Source organism: Palaemon carinicauda, chromosome 32 (assembly GCF_036898095.1).
Source record: "Palaemon carinicauda isolate YSFRI2023 chromosome 32, ASM3689809v2, whole genome shotgun sequence".
In the NCBI taxonomy this organism is placed as follows: Eukaryota; Metazoa; Arthropoda; class Malacostraca; order Decapoda; family Palaemonidae; genus Palaemon; species Palaemon carinicauda.
Genome location: NC_090756.1, coordinates 16,212,752 through 16,232,005, shown reverse-complemented (window position 1 = coordinate 16,232,005; position 19,254 = coordinate 16,212,752). Strand labels below are relative to the sequence as shown.

General features: G+C 43.9%; 1 protein-coding gene across 1 annotated transcript in view; it reads left to right on the top strand.

Moving 5' to 3' along the window:
- Itpr (Inositol 1,4,5,-trisphosphate receptor) overlaps positions 1 to 19,254 on the top strand; it is a 232,608-nt gene that overhangs the window by 188,135 nt on the left and 25,219 nt on the right. The window contains 3 exon segments of the mRNA XM_068356085.1: positions 4,500 to 4,696; positions 14,223 to 14,321; positions 14,792 to 14,929. Of these exon segments, the coding sequence (XP_068212186.1) occupies positions 4,500 to 4,696; positions 14,223 to 14,321; positions 14,792 to 14,929 (434 nt within the window).

Genomic DNA, 19,254 nt, shown 5'->3' with positions numbered 1-19,254 from the left:
CATGGCAGATTGTCTCAGTCGGAAGGGACAAATAATTCCAATAGAATGGACCCTCCACAAGGATGTATGCAAGAGACTTTGGGCCACCTGGGGCCAGCCAACCATAGATCTCTTCGCAACCTCGATGACCAAGAGGCTCCCAATATTTTGCTCACCAATCCCGGACCCAGCAGCAGTTCATATAGATGCCTTTCTACTAGATTGGTCACATCTAGATCTATATGCATTCCCTCCGTTCAAGATTGTCAACAAGGTACTGCAGAAGTTCGCCTCTCACGAAGGGACAAGGTTGACGCTAGTTGCTTCCCTCTGGCCCGCGAGAGAATGGCTCACCGAGGTACTTCGATGGCTAGTAGACGTTCCCAGAACACTTCCCCTAAGGGTGGACCTTCTACGTCAGCCACGCGTAAAGAAGGTACACCAAGGCCTCCACGCTCTTCGTCTGACTGCCTTCAGACTATCGGAAGACTCTCGAGAGCTAGAGGCTTTTCGAAGGAGGCAACCAGAGTGATTGCTAGAGCAAGGAGAACATCCACCCTTAGAGTCTACCAATCGAAGTGGGAAATCTTCAGAAACTGGTGCAAGTCAGTATCCGTATCCTCGACCAGTACCTCTGTAACTCAAATAGCTGACTTTCTCTTATATCTGAGGAAAGAACGATCTCTTTCAGCTCCCACTATCAAGGGTTACAGAAGCATGTTGGCATCAGTCTTCCGTCACAGAGGCTTAGATCTTTCCAACAATAAAGATCTACAGGACCTCCTTAAGTCTTTTGAGACCACGAAGGAGCGTCGTTTGGTTACACCTGGTTGGAATTTAGACGTGGTACTAAGATTCCTTATGTCAGACAGGTTCGAACCGCTACAATCAGCCTCCCTGAAAGATCTCACCTTTAAGACTTTTCCTGATATGCTTAGCCACAGCTAAAAGAGTCAGTGAGATTCATGCCTTCAGCAAGAACATCGGATTCTCATCCGAAACGGCTACATGTTCTACAACTTGGTTTTCTAGCCAAACACGAGCTGCCTTCTCGGCCTTGACCAATATCGTTCGATATTCCAAAATTATCGTATTATTATTATTATTAAATGCTAAGCTACAACCCTAGTTGGAAAAGCAGGATGCTATAAGCCCAGGGGCCCCAACAGGGAAAATAGCTCAGTGAGGAAAGGAAACAAGGAAAAATAAAATATTTTAAGAATAGTAACATTTAAATAAATATTTCCTATATAAACAATAAAAACTTCAACAAAACAAGAGAAAAAACTAGATACAACAGTGTGCCTGAGTGTACCCTCAAGCAAGAGAACTCTAACCTAAGACAGTGGAAGGCCATGGTACAGAGGCTATAGCACTACCCAAGACTAGAGAACAATGGTTTGATTTTGGAGTGTCCTTCTCCTAGAAGAGCTGCTTACCATAGCTAAAGAGTCTCTTCTACCCTTACCAAGAGGAAAGTAGCCACTGAACAATTACATTGCCGTAGTTAACCCCTGGGGTGAAGAAGAATTGTTTAGTAATCTCGGTGTTGTCAGGTGTATGAGGACAGAGGAAAATCTGTGAAGAATAGGCCAGACTATTCGGTGTCTGTGTAGGCAAAGGGAAAGAACCGTAACCAGAGAGAAGGATCCAATATGGTACTGTCTGGCCAGTCAAAGGACCCCCTAACTCTCTAGCGGTAGTATCACAACGGGCGGCTGGTGCCCTGGCCAACCTACTACCTATGGTTGGAAATGAACTAGAAAGAGTCTTATGTCCTGTAAGAGCTCTTAAGTTCTATTTAAAAACCTTTACGAGGCCCGTCTGAAGCTTTATGGTGTTCAGTTAAGAATCCATCTTTGCCTATGTCAAAGAATGCTTTATCCTATTTTATCAGACTGTTAATACGAGAAGCTCATTCCCATCTGAATGAGGAAGACCAAGCTTTGCTGAAGGTAAGGACACACGAAGTTAGAGCTGTCGCAACTTCCGTGGCCTTTAAACAAAATAGATCTCTGCAAAGTATAATCGACGCAACCTATTGGAAAAGCAAATCAGTGTTCGCGTCTTTTTATCTTAAGAATGTCCAGTCTCTTTACGAGAACTGCTACACTCTGGGTCCATTCGTAGCAACGAGTGCAGTAGTGGGTGAGGGCTCAACCACTACAATTCCCTAATTCCATAACCTTTTTAATCTTTCTCTTGAAATGTTTTATTATTGTTTTTGGGTTGTCCGGAAGGCTAAGAAGCCTTTCGCATCCTACTTGATTTGGCGGGTGGTCAAAGTCATTTCTTGAGAAGCGCCTAGATTAGAGGTTTTGATGAGGTCCTGTTGCATGGGTTGCAACCCTTGATACTTCAGATCCTAGGGGTCGCTCAGCATCCTAAGAGGATCGCGAGGCTCCGTAAGGAAGACGTACTTAAAAAGGCAGAGTAATTGTTCAAGTCGACTTCCTTACCAGGTACTTATTTATTTTATGTTTGTTATTTTGAATAACTGCTAAAATGAAATACAAAATACTTAGCTCATAATAATGTAAACATGTAATGCTGGTCTCTACCCACCCCCCTGGGTGTGAATCAGCTATATGATCACCGGCTAAGTTTAATATTGAAAAATGTTATTTTTATTAATAAAATAAATTTTTGAATATACTTACCCGGTGATCATATATTAAAGGACCCTCCCTTCCTCCCCAATAGAGACCCAGTGGACCGAGGAGAAAATTGGTTCTTTGTTGACTTGGAGTACTAAGTACCTGCTCGACAGATGGCGCTGTTGTTGTACACCCCCACCTGCATAGCGATCGCTGGCGTATTTTGACCGTAGGTTTTTCTGTCGAGCAACAGAGTTGCAGCTATATGATCACCGGGTAAGTATATTCAAAAATTTATTTTATTAATAAAAATAACATTTTATAAGGTTGCATTTTCCTTTAGATTATTTTTCCAACTTAGTTTGTATTTACCTCTGCCAACGAAGTTGGAAGGAGGGAGGTTATATTTTTGCCCATGTTTGTGTGTTTGTGAACAGCTTCCAGGCCACAATTTTAATTGTAGAGTAATGAAACTTGCACGGATTTACTGTTATGTTAAAAGCTGTCTTCTTTCTTCTTCTTTGTCTACATCTTTTCCCACTTCTATGTGGGGTCAATGTTTCTGGTCAGCTTTCTCCATCTACCTCTGTCCCACACCTCATCACCGGTTAATCCCTTAGATCGAAGGTCATCCTTGATACAGTCCACCCACCTTCGCTTTGATCTCCCTCTCCTTCTCGTTCCCTGTACCTCCATTTCCATCACTCTCCTCCCAATATACTGTTCATCTCTTCTCATGACATGACCATACCACCTCAGTCTACTTTCTTGGATCTTATCTGATAGTTTTCTAACTCCTGTGGTACCCCTAATTACATCATTCTGTATCTTATCTCTTCTTGTCACCCCACACATCCATCTCAACATTCTCATCTCTGCCACATCCATCTTTACATGGTCAAGTAAAATGTCCAATTCACCTATTCAGCCATAAGTTCAGTCATCGTTGTCACTGAGACTTCAAACTTGGTTCATATTTGAGGTGCTGCGGCGGAGGTCTGCGCTCTACTGATTGCTCCTCTAGATTAGAATATTTTAGGTAAATTTTACCCGTGCATTACCGCAGGTGCATTAATCTTTGAAGTATTATTCCCTATTTATGATGCCGTGATCCTACATGTAACTATGACAACAAATGCAACCGTATTTAGTCCACTCAGGACAAGGTCCCTGGTTATATCCTTATTCATGTCTGGTCTTTGACCAGTTTTCACCACCATGCTGGCCACTGTGAATTGGTGTTGGCCGGAGACTTTAGCCTGATCAGTCACTGCAAACCAACCTAGTATGGCTGGCCCTGACTAGTATAGAACATTAAGTACATAGGATAAGATGTGTTCCAAGAGTAGGTTTTTTATTTAAAACGTTCTCAAGTGTAACATAATTACCTGAGGCATCCACTTGTTAACCTCCAACTTCTACTTGTATTTGTTTTCAGACATGAACTAGCTATTGTTAGTAAAATGACATAGCTAAGGGGAATAGTGAGGATGGCATTTTTTGAAAATGGCCCCCTGGGGCTCCAAAGCAACGTCAGAAAATAAAAGTACGGAAGTATATGTTTAAGATTACCACCAGCTCGCCAAGGCAAGGATGAGGGGGCCTCTTTACTAACTTAGCCCCCCCCCCATCTCTAGCTATGCCCTTAAATTAGTTACTTATTGATTTATCTGTTACGTTACTCTTATTTGAATTAATTTATTAATTAATTTATTTGCACAAACTTGTTCTTGTCTTTGAGAAATCTCAAGTTCAAAGTTGGTATGTAGGGTATTGATTGATTTTTTCTGGCGTCACAACAACAAAGGTCACTCATGCCGTATTATATAGGGGACTTATAATAGTTGTAAACAGTTTATGAAAAAGCTATATAAATAATGTGTAGTGCAAAAAAAAAAAAAATAAATATTTGTATTCCTTCAGCAACGCACGAGTCGAACGGACTACACATCATAACTGCTCTGATCCTCAGCGACATAAACCCCCTGGCCAAAACACAAATGGATCTCGTTCTGGCACTAAAGAACAATGCCTCGAAACTGCTTCTTGCCATCATGGAGTCTAGAGCAGACTCCGAAAATGCAGAAAGAATCATGCAGAGTATCAACATCAATCAACTGGTGAGATATTTTATAATGTTTTTTTTTATTTGTCTGACTTTGTCTGTTAGAGACAGGGCAGTTGCTTCCCCGCGTTGTTTATGTTGTTTTTTTACACTGCTTTATGGTAATAAGAATTATGAGTAATGGTTATCTTTTGGATTTTTCAATATTAAACTTACCCGATAATCATGTAGCTGTCAACTCCGTTGCCCGACAGAATTCTATGGAGGGATACGCCAGCTATCACAATACTAGAAGGGGGTGTACTTACCAGCGCCACCTGTGGCCAGGTACTCAAGTACAGTGATACCTCGGTAGTCGAACGACTCTATACTCGAACAATTCGGAGTTCGACCAAAATTTTCGAGAAATTTTTGCTGCGGTGCTCGACCAAAAATTCGGTACTCGACCAGCCGAACACGTGACGACCGCATGGGCTTTGTGATGATCGCGCCATCTCGGCCACTCTCGCTTGTTCGGGAAGCATCAGTTCTCTCGAGAGCGTCACTCAGACAACGCGCGATCAGCATTCGTTGTGATTTAGTGATTTTCAGTGCTTTTAATTGCTTTTTTAGCTTTCATAATGAGTCCCAAGAAAGTAATGAGTGTTAAGGGGAAGGAGAAGAGGAAAACAGTGCGAACAACGATCGAGTTGAAGAAGGAAATTATAGCGAAATATGAGAATGGTGTACGAGTGTCCGATTTAGCGGTAGAATACGGAATGGCGAAGTCGACCATTTCTACGTTTTTAAAGCATAAAGAAATGATTAAGAAGGCGAATGTTGCAACGGGAGTTACGGCGGTAACTAAGCAAAGGCCACAAGTGATTGAGGAGATGGAAAAGTTGCTTTTAATATTTATTAAAGAAAAACAGTTGGCCGGGGAAAGTGTTAGTGAAGCGTTCATTTGTGAAAAAGCGTTGCATATCTATGAAGAATTAGTGAAGAAAAGTCCGAGTACCAGTGAAAGTGATTCATTTACATTTAAAGCGAGCAGGGGTTGGTTTGAAAAGTTTCGTAATAGAACAGGTATTCATCGTGTTACTAGGCATGGGGAGGCAGCTAGTTCGGATCAAATTGCAGCCGATAAATACGTGGGGGAATTCGATCGGTACATAAATGAACAAAATTTGATCGCACAACAAGTCTTTAATTGTGATGAGACTGGGTTATTTTGGAAGAAAATGCCAGCCAATACGTACATTACCAAGGACGAGACGAAGATGCCAGGTCACAAGCCAATGAAAGATAGGCTAACATTGTTGCTGTGTGCAAATGCAAGTGGCGATTGCAAGATCAAACCCTTGTTAGTGTACCACTCGGACAACCCCCGGGTGTTCAAACGAAATAATATTTGTAAAAGTGCACTACCAGTTATGTGGCGCTCGAACACTAAATCTTGGGTCACAAGACAATTCTTTACTGAGTGGATAAACGAAGTGTTTGCCCCCCAGGTTAAGGCTTACCTCATTGAAAAGAGCTTGCCAATGAAATGTCTTCTGGTTATGGACAATGCTCCTGCACATCCTCCAGGTCTCGAGGATGACTTGAAAGAAGAATACAGCTTTATCAAAATCAAATTCTTGCCCCCCAATACTACTCCCATACTCCAGCCCATGGACCAACAGGTCATTTCAAACTTCAAAAAACTCTATACCAAGGCCCTTTTCAGAAAGTGTTTTGAAGTGACCAGTGACACGAAGTTGACCCTAAAGGAATTCTGGAAGGAACACTTCAGCATCCTCAACTCTGTTAACATGATTGACCAAGCTTGGCGAGGTGTGACCTATAGGACATTGAACTCTGCCTGGCGTAAGCTGTGGCCATCATGTGTCACAGAGAGGGAGTTTGAAGGTTTCCAACCAGAGGCGGGTCCAAGCACTGCTACCCCTGTAATTTCTGATGACACTGATGTCGTTGAGGAAATTGTTGTCATGGGCAGGAGTTTGGGGCTTGAGGTCGACAAGGATGATATTGATGAGCTTGTAGAAAGCCATTCTACCGAGTTGACTGTGGAGGAATTGTTGCACCTGCAACAACAACAGCAGCAGGATCTGATTGTGGAGCAGGAATCTTCAGAAGAGGATGAGGTAAGGGAGGATGTTCCAAGTTCTCTCATCAATGAAATTTGTTCCAAGTGGGCAGATGTGCAGGCTTTTGCTGAAAAATACCACCCAGAAATTGCAGTAGCAAACCGGGCAGTGCATATGTTTAATGATAGTGTCATGTATCATTTTCGAAGAATACTGCAGAGGAGGAAGAAACAATTAACAATAGACCAGTTTTTCACAAAAGAAAAGAAAGCTGCTACATCAAAGCCTGTTTCTCCTCCAAAGAAGAGACAAAGAAGAGAAGAAACCCCTGAAATAGATCTGCCCACCCTTTCATTGGAGAGAGAAACAACTCCTGAAGGAGAACTACCCCGCCACATCATGGAAGGGGACTCTCCTTCCAAGCAGTAACCTCCCCCTTCCATCCTCTCCACATCCATCCCTGTATGCCATCGAACCGCTGCTCAAAGGTATGTTCACTACAGTACAGAAAATGGTTTAAAATTGTTTTATTTTAGTACAGTAAATGGTTTAAAATTGTTTTATAGGATTTTCTGACCAATTTCATACACATTTAGATAATTATTGTTGTTTAGGTACACGTTTTATTAATATTTTGGGCCTGTTCGAGTGCTTGGGAACGGAATAGAATATATACCATTATTTCTTATGGGGAAAAAAAATTCGGTACTCGAACAAATCGGAGGTCGAACACGGATCTCGAACGGATTATGGTCGAGTACCGAGGTATCACTGTACTTCTTGTTGACACCTCCTCAATTATTCCTCTGTCGTGCTTCCGGCAAGACGTTCTGGGATACGCTTATGTTCTTGGAGTATTTTCACGACTTTGGTGAAGTATTTCTCTTTGATTTCGGCTGTCGCTTTACTGGAAACTTCTATATTAGCTTAGTAACTTTTTGAATTAATTTGATTAATTATGGTGACGAAGAGAGTATGAACTCTCTTTCACCTTTAAATGGCCGACCCTTCCCTTAGACGGAAGTGTTGGTGTCTAAGAGAGTATAGACTCTCTTTCTTAATTTTGCTTAACAAAAGTTATAGATTTATTTTATATCTCTCCGCCTCTTATAGGCCTCTTCGATTAACTTCCTTTTATTATAAACTTATTAAAATTAATTTTTATATTTGTTTATATTCGACCTTCCTAATAGTAGGCGGTCTTTTCTTGGTACCGAAGTTAATTAACATTGAGCCCGTCATTTTGGTTTTACCTGTTAACATATTATGCTATTTTAATGTCTTTGAAAGAATTTCTTTGATAGTCTCGTACTGTTTTCAAAGTTGAACTAACGTTTTGTTTTGTCTCTGCTGTTGTTGACGTTCAGAACGTTCAACTTGCGCTCTATCGTTACGATAGAGAAAGAATTTTCACGGTTTCACGTTGCAGTAAGAGTAACCGTGTCTAGCGTTTTGTTCATTCTTTCTTAACTTAATGGTTTTAATCCTAATAAAGGAACTTTTCATTTTGGGAAATATTTCAGTTTTTTCCTTTAACAATAATATGTTTTAACGATATATATGATTGGGCTCTTCTCTCAGGTTCTAAGTCAAGAGAGAGAGAGAGAGAGAGAGATAGAGACGGAGGGAGAAAGAGGAGGATAAACGTTTCATTCAAGCGAGTAACGTTGTTATCGTTTTTGCTCTTCTCCCTAGTCTCTTTAGGGGAAGAAGGTAAACGTTTCTAGAGTGATCTAGTGTTTAGTCTCTTTCCAGCCACTGAATTATTTATCTTTCATTAGATTTTTCTGTTACATTGTAATTCTGTTTTCGCAATTACTAACTTTTGAGAAAGGATAGAATTGCGTGTTTCAGGTACAAACCACTTAAAGTTTCGAGTTCAGTGAAATAAGTGCAAACAGAAAATCAAAGTGATAAGTGATTAGCGCAAAGTGTGTCAGTGTTGTGCAAGAGGGTACTTCTGTGCGCGCCAGTCGTCCTCCCAGTCCGGGACCTCTTGCAAGCTCCCAAGCCCAGGGGAGAAGCAATGTCGAAGGGCAGAAGGGTTCAGCAGGCCTTGATCGGCGCACAGAAGTATCCTCGGTGGTTGTGGGCGTGTCTTACCGAGACCGTCACTCCCACCCGCAGACGATTGAGCCCTTATTTTGCTCGTTTGCAGAAGAAATTTAGGGGAGAAAACGCTGGTCTCAGGTCTCAAGACCTCTTAAACGTAAAGTCCAGACCTATGCCAGACGTACGAAGTTAGAGTTCAACAACCCGGATGCAGTCATTGGGTTAGCTCTGACTCTCCTCAGTCATCAGTTGAATGCACTCCGCCTAAGAGGAGTAAGGTTCTGCCACAACAGAGCTCGACTGTTAAGGCTTTACCTCAGCCTACTGTAGTTTCTGCCGACCCCAAGTGGACTCTACTACAGTCCATGCAAGCACAGCTTTCGGACTTGATGCGTGAGTGTCGGGCTGAGAGTGTTGCGCCTCCGCCTCCGCCTACACTCCCTCCGCCTGCGCTCGCTCCGCCTGCGCTCGCTCCGCCTGATCGCAGTACCACCTGCCAGGCGTACGATGTTGAGCCACGTTCTGAGTTTGCTGTTCCCAGTGGTGTTCAGCCTCCGCCTTCCTTAAGGCAACCTTTACAATGGGATCAGGAGGATTATACCTCTCTTCCTCCGCCTCCACTTGCTGCTCCACCAGTGATGCAACACTCGGTTGAGGTACAACAACCTCTCCCGTCCATGAGTCAGTCTCCTCAGCTCTCGCTGCAGCGAGCTCAACCCTCCTCAAGGCAAGCACCTCAACACCTTAGCCTTGCGCCTCAGGAGCCTCAACTTGCGAGATTTTTACTGCGTTCTGCGCAGCCACTACCTTTTCGCTCTCAGCTCACACCGCAGGAACCTCAACTCGTTCCTCAGGAACTTGCTACTGCGCATCCGCCAACCACTCAGCAAGCGCAACCCTTGAGTTCAGCCACTCATGCCAGGAGTCAGCCTCCTCCACCCATGCGCCTGCCTTCTGCTACTTCCTTTGATCAGCCTTTGCAGACTGAGCCTCAGGTGTTCCCTCAACAGAGTCTTGAAGAGGAAACCACAACTATTGTTGTTCCAGCTCGTTCTGACTCTGCTGTTCAGCATACCTTACCTCCATTTTCAAACCTTATGATAATGGAGGTTATTTGTATTACTTATAAAAATATATTTGTATTCCTGGCAATATATTTTTAACAATATCGCAAAATATGGCAAAAATATGAATCATGAGTTATGAATGTAAGGTGGTATATATTATGTTGATATTAAAACCCCATGCAAGCATGCATTAAGCACTCTAGCACTGGTCATGGAATTTCTGAGAAATGTTAAACGCCATGCACACGCTCTGCTTACCTTACATGCTCTGCTTACAGCATGCTCTGCATACTACATGCTCTGCATACAGCATGCTCTGCATTCAGCATGCTCTGCATACAACATGCTCTACATACAGCATGCTCTGCATACAGCATGCTCTGCATACAACATGCTCTGCATACAGCATGCTCTGCATTCAGCATGCTCTGCATACAACATGCTCTGCATACAGCATGCTCTGCATTCAGCATGCTCTGCATACAACATGCTCTACATACAGCATGCTCTGCATACAGCATACTCTGCATACAACATGCTCTGCATACCTTACCGCATGCTTCTCAGTCACACATCTTTGGTTGTTGCCAACTCACTAGACTGTCAAGCAGTTTCATAACGTTGCCTTCTAGTCTGCTGCTTTTGCACCAGTGAACCCTCACTGAGAGAACTTAGCTTTTCTAGGATATGGTCCCTGTAGATGAGAAAGTTCTTTTCTCCCTCCTTCTGATATTCCCTTGAGGACTCTGTCATTTGGAGGGAGCCTTTAGCTGCATAGCCTCCTATGGACTTTTATTTAAGCATAACATGCTTCCAGGGAAGGTAATGGTTCCACTTCAGTCGCTAATCCCGTCTGTTACCACACCTGCTCCCATAGACCTTGAGCTGTGTTACAAGACATGCAGTCCAAGCTTAGTCCTTGTTAGAGGATTTTTTGTTTACGGAGTCAATGTGTCACGGGGAAGACGTTCAACAACCAACAGAAGTGACTTGTTGTGACGCAGTGCGGCAACCTCAGCAACCCGATAAGGAGTTTGTCTGTACGACCCAGACAGTCTAGACAGATTCGGGTTGTCACTGTACTTCCTCGCTTGCCCATGATTGACAGTTCACAGACTGTGCAGCAGTACCATGATCTTGTGTCCGGCTCCGTCAGACGACTGGCTTTTAAGAGCTCCCACAAGTCGTCGCTGTCTGGAGATTTTCAAATGGACTATGGATCTGACCAAGGAACTGGGCCTCCTGGTCAATTTTGAGGAGTCTCAGCTCGTCCCATCCCAGACCATTGTCTCCTTGGGTATGGATCTTCAGAGTCGAGCTTTTCGGACTTTTCCGTCGGCCCCAAGGATCTTCCAAGCCCTAGAATGCATCCAGAGCATGCTGAGAAGGAACCGATGCTCAGTCAGGTAGTGGATGAGTCTAACAGGGACACTTTCATCGCTGGCCCTGTTCATCGTGTTAGGGAGACTCCACCTCCCCCCCCTTCAGTATCATCTAGCTGCTCACTGGATAAAGGACATGACGCTAGAGACGGTCTCAGTTCCTGTTTCCGAAGAGAGGAGGTCTTCTCTCGCGTGGTGTAAGAACAGCTTTCTTCTCAAGGAAGTCTACCTTTGGCTGTTCAGAAACACGACCGCCGTCTCCTCTCGGACGCATCAGACACGGGCTGGGGTGCGACTTTGGACGGACAGGAATGCTCGGGAACATGGAATCAGGAGCAAAGGACACTTCACATCAATTGCAAGGAGTTGTTGGCGGTTATTCTGGCCTTGATAAACTTCAAGTCCCTCCAGCTTAACAAAGTGGTGGAGGTGGACTCTGACAACACCACAGCCCTGGCTTACATCTTCAAGCAGGGAGGGACTCTTTCGTGGAAGTTGTTCTAGATCGCAAGGGACCTACTCATCTGGTCTAAAGATCGAAAGCTAACTGGTAACGAGGTTCATTCAGGGCGGTATGAATGTCATGGCAGATCGCCTCAGACGGAAGGGTCAGGTCATCCCCACAGAGTGGACCCTTCTCAAGAATGTTTGCAGCAGACTTTGGGCCCTGTGGGGTCAGCCAACCATAGATCTGTTCCTACCTCGATAACCTAGAGACTCCTGTTGTATTGTTCTCCGATTCCAGACCCAGCAGCAGTTCACGTGGATGCTTTTCTGCTGGATTGGTTCCATCTCGACCTGTATGCATTCCCGCCGTTCAAGATTGTCAACAGGGTACTTCAGAAGTTCTCCTCTCACAAAGGGACACGGCTGACGTTGGTTGGCTCCGCTCTAGCCCGCGAGAGAATGGTTCTTAGAGGTACTGCAATGGCTGGTCGACATTCCCAGGACTCTTCCTCTAAGAGTGAACCTTCTAAGTCTACCTCACGTAAAGAAGGTACACCCAATCCTCCACGCTCTTCGTCTGACTGCCTTCAGACTTTCGAAAGACTCTCAAGAGCTAGGGGCTTTTCGAAGGAGGCAGCCAGAGCGATTGCCAAAGCAAGGAGAACATCCACTCTCAGAATCTATCAGTCTATAGGGGAAGTCTTCCGTAGCTGGTACAAGACCAATGCAGTTTCCTCAACCAGTACCACTGTAACCCAGATAGCTGACTTCCTGTTATATCTAAGGAAAGTAAGATCCCTTTCAGCTCCTACGATCAAGGGTTACAGAAGTATGTTGGCAGCGGTTTTCCGCCACAGAGGCTTGGATCTTTCCACCAACAAAGATCTACAGGACCTCCCTAGGTCTTTTGAGACCTCAAAGGAACGTCGGTTGTCCACTCCAGGCTGGAATCTAGACGTGGTCCTAAGGTTCCTTATGTCTTCAAGATTTGAACCTCTCCAATCAGCCTCTTTTTAGGACCTCACATTAAAAACTCTTTTCCTCGTGTGCTTGACAACAGCTAAAAGAGTAAGTGAGATCCACGCCTTCAGCAGGATCATTGTTTTCACATCTGAAACGGCTACATGTTCCTTGCAGCTCGGTTTTTGCTAAACGAGCTTCCTTCACGTCCTTGGCCTAAGTCGTTCGAGATCCCAAGCCTGTCCAACTTGGTGGGGAATGATCTGAAGAGAGTACTTTGCCCAGTTAGAGCTCTTAGGTACTATCTAAAAAGGTCTTAACCTTTACAAGGACAATCAGAAGCCTTATAGTGTGCTATCAAGAAACCTTCTTTTCCAAGTTCTAAGAACTCAGTTTCTTACTATTCAGGCTTCTGATTAGAGAAACACATTCTCATCTGAAGGAAGAAGACCTTGCTTTGCTGAAGGTAAGGACACATGAAGTGGGAGCTGTGGCTACTTCAGTGGCCTTCAAACAGAGCCATTCTCTGCAGAGTGTTATGGATGCAACCTATTGGAGAAGCAAGTCAGTGTTCGCATCATTCTATCTCAAAGATGTCCAGTCTCTTTACGAGTACTGCTACACCCTGGGACCATTCGTAGCAACGAATGCAGTAGTAGGCGAGGGCTCAGCCACTACATTCCCATAATCCCATAACCTTTTAACCTTTCTCTTGAATACTTTTTATGGGTTGTACGGTCGGCTAAGAAGCCTTCCACATCCTTGTTGATTTGGCGGGTGGTCAATTCTTTCTTGAGAAGCGCCGAGGTTAAAGGTTGTGATGAGGTCCTTTAGTATGGGTTGCAGCCCTGTATACTTTAGCACCTTTGAGTTGATTCAGCCTCCCAAGAGGAACGCTGCGCTCAGTAAGGAAGACGATCTTATTAAAGGCAGAGTAACGGTTCAAGTCGACTTCCTTACCAGGTACTTATTATTTCATTGTTATTGTGGATAACTGATTATATGAAATACGGGATACTTAGCTATCCTTTAATCTTGTACACTGGTTTTCACCCACCCCCCTGGGTGTGAATCAGCTACATGATTATCGGGTAAGTTTAATATTGAAAAATGTTATTTTTATTAGTAAAATAAATTTTTGAATATACTTACCCGATAATCATGATTTAATCGACCCTCCCTTCCTCCCCATAGAGAACCAGTGGACCGAGGAATAATTGAGGAGGTGTCAACAAGAAGTACTTGAGTACCTGGCCACAGGTGGCGCTGGTAAGTACACCCCCTTCTAGTATTGTGATAGCTGGCGTATCCCTCCATAGAATTCTGTCGGGCAACGGAGTTGACAGCTACATGATTATCGGGTAAGTATATTCAAAAATTTATTTTACTAATAAAAATAACATTTTATGCCAAAAGATAATAAAAATTTAGGAATTACAGTATTTATTAGGCTTTAATGAAGCCTATAATCATCACTTGTTGTGACTGTACAACGAGTCACGAATTTCTTTCTTGCCTCTTGGGATGTTCCAAATCATATTTAGGTATGTAAACCTAAGTTCTATTTAACTGAATTATGTTTTTTAAAATTCTTTTCTTTCTAGCTTGACATCGTATCAAACTTGTACCATCAAGAAAACTTGGATGATGAAGAGATCGATGATGGTGCAGCTGATAACGATAATGATGTATCGCCCAAAGAGGTCAGCACTGTAATATCTTCAAATTCTTGCCATAAGCAGATCTTTCTTTTTGATGCATTAAAGCTATTTTTACAAGCAAAGTTTGCCTTCTCTATAAGGTTTGTGATGGCTTTTGCATCCTTAGTATAAATGGGTGCTTGCTTTTAATTAGGAAATAGATTGCAAGTGATTTATAAGTTTCTTTTATTTTTTCAATGGTTGAAAAAATCAATGCATTATCATCTTCAAATAATTTTGCATTCAAAGTTAGACAAGAAATAATTTCTTTTCACTACTGTCTTTTGTTTTGACTTTAGGGTATAGGTTTGAATCCTTACTAGTTCAGAAGTGCTTGTGAAAATAATTTTCCCTTGAGTTTGTGATCTCTTATTCCTTGCGGGCTTAATTGGCGGTATTCTCAAATTTATTAGTTCAGAACTACAGTATATGCGTATGTATTAGATTTTATTGGATTTTTATTTGTGTTCCAGGTTGGCCACAATATATATCTTCTCTGTCATCAATTAGCAAAACATAATCGAGAACTGGAGGAAATGCTGTGTAAGAGTAACAACGAGAAACTTAGCCAAGCTCTCTCCCATTATCGCGAAAATACTGCTCAGATAGAAGTGAGTATTTTGGTTCTTGTTAAAATTATGTGATGGTAAATTGTTCATATGTGCATTTATATGTTTCTTGCTACTGCTTTACTTTTCTGGTAATACAGAAGGTCCTCAACTCACAAACTTAATAGGTTCCAAGAATCTGTTTGTATGTCAAATTATTTATACAGTATATTAAATTCTGATCATTTTTTCCTGTTAGGCCTAGCTTAACTCTTTTGCCTACAATTTCCAGCAGGAAAACAACAAATTGTACCATTTCTTCTTAAATAAATGCAGTATTGTATTAGGTTATTGAAAATGTCATTTTGCACAATGTATTAAATTGCCTATTGTTTTATTACAATATTTCTTTATCTTGTTGCAGTATACAAACTTTTTCAATATTAATCTTACCCGATGATCATGTAGCTGTCAACTCTGTTGCCCGACAGAAATCTACGGTCGGGATACGCCAGCGATCGCTACCCAGGTGGGGGTGTACTCAACAGCGCCATCTGTGAGCAGGTACTCAAGTACTTCTTGTCAACAAGAACTCAATTTTTCCTCTGTCGTGCCTCCGGCTAGACCTACTTGGATACGCTGTTGATTCTGGAGTTATTGTTCACGATTTGGTGATGTATTTGCTCTAGAGTTTAGCCTTCGCTATTCAGGAAGCTTTATCATTAGCTTAGCAAGCTTTTGGAATTAATTTGATTTAATTATGGTGACGAAGAGAGTATGGACTCTCTTTCCCTTTTAAATGGCCGACCCTTCCCTTAGACGGTAGTGTTGGTGTCGAAGAGAGTATAGACTCTCTTTCACTTTTAAGAATTTATGCTATTTTAATGTTTTTGAAAGAATTTCTTTGATAGTCTCGTACTTTTTCAAAGTTGAACTAACGTTTTGTTTAGTCTCCGCAGTTGTTGACGTTCAGAACGTTCAACTTGCGCTCTATCGTTACGATAGAGAGAGTTTTTCACGGTTTCACGTTGCAGTAAGAGTAAACCGATTCTAGCGTTTCGTTCATTCTTTCTTAGCTTAAATGGTTGTAATTCTAATAAAGGAACTTTTTATTTGGGAAACCTTTCAGTTTTTTTCCTTTAACAAATAATATGTTTTAACGATATATATAATTGGGCTCATCTCTCAGGTTCTAAGTCAAGAGAGAGAGAGAGAGAGATAGAGACGGAGGGAGAGAGAGGAGGATAAACGTTTCGTTCAAGCGGGTAACGTTGTTCTCGTTTTTTGCTCTTCTCCCTAGTCGATATAGGGGAAGAAGGTAAAACGTTTCTAGAGTTTTATTCTTGTTCCCAGGCTTTATGCGGTGAGAGATTTTAAACGTAGTTTATTTGATCTAGTGTTTAGTCTCTTTTCCAGCCACTGAATTCTTTATCTTTCATTATGTTTTTCTGTTACATTGTAATACTGTTTTCGCAATTACTACCTTTTAATGAAGGATAGGATTGCGTGTTTCAGGTACAAACCACTTAAAGTTTCGAGTTCAGTGAAATAAGTGCAAACAGAAAATCAAAAGTGATAAAGTGATATGCGCAAAGTGTTACAGTGTTGCGTTCGAGGGTTCGTCTGTTCGTGCCAGTTGTTCACCTAGTCCGATACCTCTTACAAGCTCCCAAGACCAGGGGAGAAGTAATGTCGAAGGACTTATGGGTTCCTCAGGCCTTGATCGACGAACAGACGTTTCCCTCCGTGGTTTCGGGTGTATCTACACACGTTGCCGACGTGATCACCCCACCCACACAAAGACGAGAGAGCCCATTTATTCCTCGTCTGCGGAAGAGGTTTCTCGCAGAAACCATGGACCAAATCTTGCAGCTTTTAAGTGCAAGTCGGTCCCTTCCGCGCAAGTCCAACGGCCTAGGTGTAGCCACTGGGTCAGTTCGGACTCGCTGCAGTACGACAACTGCACACCTCCTAAGAGAGGCTAGGTGGTACCGCAACAGGCAGTAACTCCGTCTGTTGCCGCACCAGCTGTTTTAGACCCTCAGTCACAACGGACAGTAGCTCCGTTTGTTGTTGTCTTTCATAGACCCTAGTGGTCCATGCTGCAGACTATACAGTCTCAGCTTGCTCCTTCATGCAGGAGTATCATGCTGGAAGGTTGACAATGCAGCCTGTTAACCTACAACCCGCCGAGGTTGTGCGCTCAGCAGATACTGCGGCTGCCTGCTCCCACCCTCCACCTGTGAGAGCTCCACCACCGATGCGCAGTCCACCCTGCCAGACGCATGTTCTTGCTGCACCATCTGCTAACATGCGTGAGCTACCGCATCAGCAGTGGGAAGGTTCTGTAGAGCTGCCGGGTTCCAGCACTATGCGGCATTCTCCGCAGCCCATGCAGCATGCTCTGCATACCTTACAGCATGCTCTGCATACCTTACAGCATGCTCTGCATACCTTACAGCATGCTCTGCATACAGCATGCTCTGCATACCTTACAGCATGCTCTGCATACCTTACAGCATGCTCTGCATACCTTACAGCATGCTCTGCATACAGCATGCTCTGCATACCTTACAGCATGCTCTGCATACAGCATGCTCTGCATACCTTACAGCATGCTCTGCATACCTTACAGCATGCTCTGCATACCTTACAGCAATGCTCTGCATACCTTACAGCATGCTCTGCATACCATACCGCATGCTCCTCAACCCACCGCAGCCCCTCCCACGCACCAGCACTCTGCTTTTGTTGTTGCCAGCTCCCACACTCCGACTGCGGAGAAGGTTGACGATGCACCCGTGGGCCTACACCTCCCACGGTTGTGCGCCCGGCATGGCTTCCTGCTCTCACACTCTTGTTGTGAGAGCTCCTCCACCCATGCACAGTCAACCCTGCCAGATGTATGATGACTCCCACACACAGAGCACTCCGTTGCCGTGCGGGAGCTACCACAAGCTGCCGTGTTTTGACACGGTGTGTCAGCCTCCGCAGCACACTGTGGTTACCGCCACTCGCCAGCAGCAAACTAGTCAGGCAGGAGTTGAGGCTTCCCCACACAAGTTGTTGCCAACTCACAAACTGTCATGCAGTTACATGACGTTGCCTTCTGGTCTGCTACTTATACACCAGTGCTGTATGTCCTCACGCTCCTGTTGTGGTTGACAGTTCAGTTTTTGACAGTTCACAGACTGTCAAGCAGTTTCATAACGTTGCCTTCTGGTCTGCTGCTTTTGCACCAGTGAAACCCTCACTGAGAGAACTTAGCTTTTCTCGGATATGGTTCCTGTAGATGAGAAAGTGCTGTTCTCCCTCCTTCTGATATTCCCTTGAGGACTCTGTCATTTGGAGAGGAGCCTTAAGCTGCTTAGCCTCCTATGGACTTTTATTTAAGCATAACATGCTTCCAGGGAGGGTAAATGGTTCCGCTTCAGTCGCTAACCCCGTCTGTTGCCACACCTGCTCCCATAGACCTTGGGCTTGGTTGCAAGACATGCAGTCCAAGCTTAGTCCTTGATAGAGGATTTTTTACGGACGCTGAGGTATCCTACTCACGTCCGCCAGTTGAGATGGTTCCTCCACCGGTGCGACCCAGTGTGGGTTGACAGTCGCACGTTGATGTTATGCTACTCTCGGAGGTGGTTGTGGACGTTCAGTGTGTCACTGGGAAGACGTTCAACAACCAGCAGAGGTGTCTTGTTGTGACGCAGTGCGGCAACCTCAGCAACCCGATAAGGGGTTGTCTGTACTACCCAGACAGTCTAGACAGTTTTGGGTTGTCGCTGTTCTTCCTCGCTTCCCCATGGTTGACAGTTCACAGACTGTGCAGCAGTACCATGATCTTGTGTCCGGCTCCGTCACGCATCCACCAGTGCGACCGGATTCAGCGAGTCAGACGTTGCCCACTCCGTTGCCGTTTCCTCATCAGTTTCGGATGAGGAACCCTCTGATGAGGACATGGCTGAACAAGAAGATCAATCCCCAGCCCTGCTATCCATCCAGAAGATGCTGAAGAAGGAATACAGCCCTGTCAGGCTGTGGATGAGTCTGGTTAGGACACTGTCATCCGTGGTGCATTTGGTGTCACTTGGAAGACTACACCTCCGTCCTCTTCGGTTTCATCTAGCTCTTCACTGGAAAAGGACAAGACGCTAGAAGCGGTCTCGATCCCGGTTTCCGGAAGATAAGTCTGGTCTAACCTGAGGAAAGGACTTTATCAACCTTTTATAGGGTCTTCCCCTGACTGTTCAGACTCCCAACCACGTTCTCTTCTCAGACGCATCGGACGTAGGCTGGGGTGCGACCTTAGGCGGTAGGGAATGCTCGGGATTATGGAACTCGCGTCAAAGGACAATGCATTTTAACTGCAAGAAGCTTCTGGCAGTAAG